This window comes from Onychomys torridus, chromosome 10, assembly GCF_903995425.1.
Source record: "Onychomys torridus chromosome 10, mOncTor1.1, whole genome shotgun sequence".
Classification (NCBI taxonomy): Eukaryota; Metazoa; Chordata; class Mammalia; order Rodentia; family Cricetidae; genus Onychomys; species Onychomys torridus.
In genome coordinates, this window is record NC_050452.1 from 83,102,642 (window position 1) to 83,108,873 (window position 6,232).

The 6,232-nt window shown below is 42.3% G+C and overlaps 1 protein-coding gene across 1 annotated transcript; it reads right to left on the reverse strand.

The window, feature by feature from the left end:
- Positions 1–2,072: 2,072 nt before the first annotated feature.
- On the reverse strand, positions 2,073–5,920 carry Cxcl13 (C-X-C motif chemokine ligand 13). The gene is made up of 4 exons (XM_036201601.1): positions 5,830–5,920; positions 4,133–4,265; positions 3,044–3,124; positions 2,073–2,769 (listed from the first exon to the last, which is right to left on the reverse strand). Exons 1-4 carry the CDS (start codon positions 5,888–5,890, stop codon positions 2,715–2,717), a joined length of 330 nt encoding a protein of 109 aa, XP_036057494.1. The 5' UTR covers positions 5,891–5,920; the 3' UTR covers positions 2,073–2,714.
- Between the last annotated feature and the right edge of the window lie 312 nt (positions 5,921–6,232).

Here is a 6,232-nt window from a genome sequence, read left to right on the forward strand (position 1 = left end):
CTAGTCATATTAATAAGCCTGTAGGGTTTATAGGAAGCATGATTTCTATGTACAGTTTCTGTGTAGTTGACCTCTAGTCAACTATGTCAAAACTCTTGGCTTAGTCAGCAAGAGACATAACTGAGGTCTAGGTAGGTGAGGGTCAGGGGCTCTTTCCCTTTCCCAGGTCCTCCTAAGTTCCTTCCTACCTCCCAGTGTCCTCTGGCTTTGGCTGGCTCTGAAGAGGAGAGCAGGTAAAGGGGCTGAAATCAGAAAGTAGATTTGATTGTATTCTGAGTCTAATGTCATGATGAAGAGCATCCACTTAGGAGTCTGGTGAGCCTGGCTTCAGATTCTGGCTTGCCTTTGACTAGTTAACACAGCCGAAGGCAGGAAGTGTCTGTCTGTCTGTCTGTTTCTACTGATGATCCCTACTTCCCAGAGATGGTGGTGTTAGCGCGATGGTTCCTGGTGCCCACTTTCTGTCCCTCATTTCTGCCAGCTGTGACAGGATGGTTAATATAGCTGCCTCAGGAGAAATGGCAGCACTAATTATTGGAGGATCCTGGATTTTTGTTGAGTTATGCCGTAATAAAACTGAAGCCTGATTCCCAAGCTCCAAACACTGAGGTGTAAAAAGCACTAGGTTTTAGTGCGTGATGACACTGTATGTTCCCTTTGCATGTTTGTAATAAAAATGTTAAAGCTGACAGAGAATATGATATTTAGAAGTACTTTTATGCCTCCTGGAAATAATGAAAAGAAGAAAAGAAAAAGAGAAAGCCAGGCATTGAGGCTCACACCTGTATCCTCTAGTGACTGAAGCAGGAAGGCAGCTGTAATTTAAGGGCAGCCTGGCATACATAGTGAGTTTCAGGCTAGCCCAGGCTACAGACTGAGATCCCGTCTCAAAAAAGAAAACTAGAAAGAAAGAAAGAAAGAATGAGAGGGAGAGAGAAAGAGAGAGGAAAGAGAGAGAGAGAGAACGAGCAGTCCAGCCAAAAATGCAAAGGGGGTGGGGAAGGACTTGGGAAATAGTTCAATGAGTAAAGTACTTGCTGTACAAGCCTGGAGTCCTGAGTTTAGACCCCCAGAGCCCACATAATCCCTCTCCTGGGGGAAATAGAGACAGCCAGCCTAGCTTACTTGTGAGCTAACTCCTGCTTTATTTTTTTAATAAATAGATAAAATAAGTCATCTACTTAACCTATTTTAATAAATAGATAAAAAATAAGTCCCTCCTAAAAATCAATTAAGTCAATAAAAAGATTGACACAGACAGTATAGAAATGGTTGGAGGTTTGGCAAATGGGAAAGTTTGGAGGAGGAAAAGTTGACAGCTAAGTGAAGTGTGCGTGTGTGTGTGTGTGTGTGTGTGTGTGTGTGTGTGTGTGTAATAAAAATACTATACATGTGTTTTGGTGATTATTGTACAACTCAATATTTTATCTAAAAAATAAGATAGATGACTCCCAAAGAATGATGTTGGGGTTTGAACTCTTCCCACACACATGCACCTCCCCACACATGAGCACATGCACACACCCATACAAAGCCAACTCCCCCACCCCACCCCCACAAAATAAACAAATGAATGAACGAATGAATGAATGAATGAATGAGATAAATGAAAGAGCAAGCCAGATGTGATGGGGACAGACCACAAAGCAGCCAAGGAAGGCTGAGAGGCAGAATCAGGCTATGACCTCAGCATAGTGGTGGGAAAGAATGGCGTCTAAGTCCTCTGCCTGTCAACTCAATGCAATACTTTGTCAAATGAAGTGCTGGAGACTCGGGGAATCCATATAAACAGGCAGTGAGAATGGGTTTGAAGTCTGGAGGAAATCACATTTAACATGCCTGGGGAAAGAGGCTTCCGAGCCAAACCTTTCCCAATGCATAACCACTCTCAGGGCAGACATAATTTGAGGTCATCTGTAGAGGGCTCTGATACGCAGAAAAAATGAACATGATTGAAACCTTACGTCTCCTTAGGAACAGCTGAAGAACATCTCAGTGAGAGAATATTGTCTGTTAAAAATGAGCCAGTCATAAGCAAAATACTTGATTAAGTTTATTGAATGACATTAGATGAGCAGGAAACATTAAAACAATTGATACAAGAGACTTGTATTTTTGTCTGTGCGAAAGATGTGAATAAAAAAATCATCAGGGCCACAGTGCAAAGGAATGCATTTGTATACTGCTGGAGAGCCTGGAATTTTAAGCCTAGGATCTTTCAACATTGCTGGTTTTAATCTAAGACAATAAATTGTATACAAGAAACCTTTAAAAACTAGAGGGACTCTATTTTCTTCATAGGCTTTTCATTACAGAGACCTACTTTGTATCACGTGAGGCTAGAACTGCATCAGCTGCCCAGGAAGCTTCTGGAGACTATTCTGGAAACCTGCTTCCCCTAAGGGTATAGAACGATGGAAACACACCCTGTAACGTTCTTATTAATACAAGATACAGGTCCTGTTCTTCTACAACCCAGGACAGTTTCACATTAAACAACAGGTCTATTACCAAACATGTGCCAAGTGGGTTGTAACGTAACACCTATCCTCAAAAAACCTTCGTTATTTGTGGAACAAGGATGTAGGCTGAGTACACAGTCGTGTTTGTTTGCAAAAGGAATTTCTTTTCTTGGAAATTCTTCAACTAAGAGCAAAGCTAAAATTCAAAGCAGGGATAAGGAGGATGCAGGTGACCTTTGGAGGACAGGGGCTTCAGGTCGTCCTTCTCTTGCTCACTGGAGCTGGGGGAGTTGAAAATATATTTTTGCTGTGAATTAAACAAAAATAAGTCACACTTAGAGGAATGCACACAAGACACTAGAGCTTCCCTTTGGTGACATCAAATAACCACTGTTGTGCACACTTGCTTCAGCTTACTCAACAGCTGGAATGACAGCTTACTCAACAGCTGGAATGAGTCAGCCCTGTTCTAGCCAACACCCACTAACAGCAAAACAGGCATTTGCCCTACAAACTTTTCCTAACTGTAAAGTATTCCCCAACTCGTCTGGTTAGGAAAGCTCTCAGGGTACTTAACTCACCTCTGTGCAAATTTTAATACTCTTTGTAACCATCTGGCGAGAGGATTCACACATAGAACTTTCTTACTCTTCGTCCAGACCCTGGGGAGAAATAAACAAAACTAAAATTGAAACAGTGGTACATTTTGGTCCATCCTGTATTTTTTTAATAATGAAGGGAGTTGATTGTGAAAATAATTATTCCTAGAAGAATGAAATTTGAGCAAGAAGTTTTGAACCTGGAATAAGCGGTTTGTGGTGTGAGGCTTGTGGAGTCCAAGTTGACAGAAGAGACTGTCTTGTCAATAATCTTTATATGAGTTGGAGAGGAGCTGAAACGCTGACTCCAAAGTTGGGTCACTTTTAGAGTTCTACCCCAGGATCACTTAAATGTCTTGTCCACTGAGCTCAGGGGAATAAAACAGATTAGAAAATGTTGTCTTGAAATGTTTTATCTGAAAAAAATATATGAATATCTTTGTTTCAAAGCTGATTGGTCTCAGTGACATTTCTCCAAGCCACCAGTTGGCAAGACTTTTCCTGATCTAAGAAATTAATAAGAACAAAGCCAACTCAGTTTAAAGCTGGTCTGAGATCTGTGAGGTCCTGGGTCTTCTCCATAACACTGTCCACAGAGATGAATGAAGGGGAAGAAAAGAAGCGGGGAGAAGGGAGGGCAAAGGATCACTGTGGGAAGAGCTGCTGCTAAAAGTGAGCTTCTAGCACGGAGAGAGACTCTGTGCCAGCCTCCTTCCAGGGCTGTGTAGGAGGGAAGGCGTTCTGACTCCATCCCTGCCTAGGAGTGCTGCAGGCGGGTTAGCCTGCTGAAGCCTCAGTGAGTTCACATCTCTAACCCCAGTTTCAGCCTCTGTAACCACAACAGACAGACTTCGGTGGAGCAGCTTGAGAAATAACACGAGTGAGCAAGGGTAACAGCTTTGGATTGCTGAAAAACAAGTCCTCAAATACTCCAAATCTTCATGATTAATTTCAGATATTTAGCAACATCAAGCTGGTCTCCGAGATTCTTGCTACTATACGGTTGCTAGTTACAAATATCTGATTTTCATTTGAAGAGAGAACTTATGTAATTTTTTTCTCGAGACCTACACGACTTCAGTCCTTGGGCAGCCATTCCCAGGAGGTGTGACTTGAATCCGCTCTATGAGGTTTGGAGGGACAAAGGCCAAGCTCATTCTGGGACATCTACACTTGAGGTTTGTGTAATGGGCCTCCAGGATACCTGTAAACACAGAATCAGCCACTTCAACCCATTGGGCCTATGACTTAGAAATAGAACTGAATTATCAATTATATCATGCATTTGAAGAGGCAAACATTTCAAGCCAGCACTTCTAGCCGCCTATGCTTTTTGTTTGTATATTTGCTTGTTTTGCCTTGTTTACTATCAAATGTTTTCTACCAAAATCTTAATTGAAATAAACTTAGCTCTTCAAAATTGTAACGTTCCTTAACTGTGCTAGCAGCATTGTGTTGGCACTCAGGTGATTTCAGAACTGATGCTTTAGGGACATACAACTCTGTTACGACTGATTCGATGTGAAATCAACTGATCTCCACTCCCAACACAAAAGCAGACGACCAGATCCTGCCAGAGACTTGCAGATACTGTAAGCATCTCTCTCACACATAGAATCCTTTCTCTGAGCACACCCCTCTGCTCTCCCCATCTCTCTATCTGAGAAAACACATGGAGGATGCTTCTTCATTTATGCTTAATATCTTGGTTCTCGATCTTAGTCACAAATTATTGCCAAATGAAAACCAATAACAAAAATTCAAGACTGTATTCAACCACAATACTTACTAGTTATAGACATTTTATTGGTAATTCATCTCAAGGTTTTTCATGAAGTCTAAGGTTTTTGTTTTGTTTTTGTTTTTTAAGAAATCATTGCTGGGAAATCCAAGCATTTGAGAGGCTGACAAAGGATGATTTTTTTTTTTTTTTTTTTTTTTTTTTTTTTTTTTTTTTAGTTCAAAACCACTTACTGAGACCTTATCTCCCAAAACAAAACAAACAAACAAAAGATACTTATCAAATCTTTTGTATAAGTAAAAGTCTCAAGTTCCTACATAGCTTAACAGTATTGTGGGCTAAACCAAGGGGACAATAATTAGACCACCACTGAGGCAGTATTACACACAGACCGCTGCACTAACATCAGCAGCAAAGCTTCATGGGAGAGGGGAGAGACGAGCTGTGAAGGGTGAAAATGGGGGTGGAGGGACTTCCACATCTAAGTGTAATTGTCTGTCCTGTAAACCGGGGTGTTTCCTTTTGCCCACACATCCACCCCTTCCTCTGTATACACATCTCGCCACTTCAGTTAGGCATTTATCTACTCATGCAGAAACAGCTGCCTCATTCAGGCTGAAGTCAGCTGCTTGCCTCCGCTTTCTTTAGAGTGTCAGGGCCTTACTCCATGCAACTGTACTGGGAATGTTGGACCAAGGTTGATCAAGAGGCAGAGCAAAGAGGAGCCATGCAAAGAAGTCTTCCTAGAGGGGCCCAAGCTGACAGCCTAGCAACACACACACCAAACCTCAGTCCCATGAACACTCACTGCCCAGTAGCTCCTCTTACTACAAATACAAATCTTCACACTTTGAAAGCTTCCATTTTTAAAGAGTTAAATCCCTGGGAACCCCACACTTCAAAATCTAGAAGCAGCCGAGTATTTTCCCCGCTTTAGTAAGACTTCCTTCCCAGCTTTAATGGAAGAAGACATGGTGAGGACCGCTTCTGTTCAAAGGCTAGTGAAATCATAAGTGAAAGTTCTCACCGTGGCCTGGAGAGAGGCAGCTGGCCAGCAGGAGAAGCACGGCTGCTGTGCTGAGCCGCATCCTGCCGGGAGGTGGAGTTCAACCCTCAGCTCAGAGTCCAAGCGTGCATTCCCAGCTCCAGGCTCTTACTTATGTACACCAGTGAGGGCCCTCCCACGGCCTCTGTCACCAGTGGGTCAGCTGCAGCGTCAGTCAGTTTTCAAACCCCCAAAGAGTGCTGAGTTTGCCTTTACAGAAAAAGAAATTCATCCTGCAAAATGTATGACTTTGCCCTAGAGTACTGTTAGGATAACTAAGTGTTTTGTGAAAACGTAGATTTAAAATGTCAGGGATGCTGTGGAGATTTGAGGGTAAAAAAAAAAAAGTTATCAGTTTGTAGACACCCCCAAGCCCTGCTCCAAG

Coding starts and splice junctions, on each gene's coding strand:
- Cxcl13 (XM_036201601.1), bottom strand. CDS start 5,890: ATGCGGCTCAGCACAGCAGCCGTGCTTCTCCTGCTGGCCAGCTGCCTC. Junction 4,266..5,829: donor CTGCCTCTCTCCAGGCCACG/GTGAGAACTTTC, acceptor CTGTGTTTACAG/GTATCCTGGAGGCCCATTAC. Junction 3,125..4,132: donor TGCCCAAGGACTGAAGTCGT/GTAGGTCTCGAG, acceptor ATTTCTCCCCAG/GGTCTGGACGAAGAGTAAGA.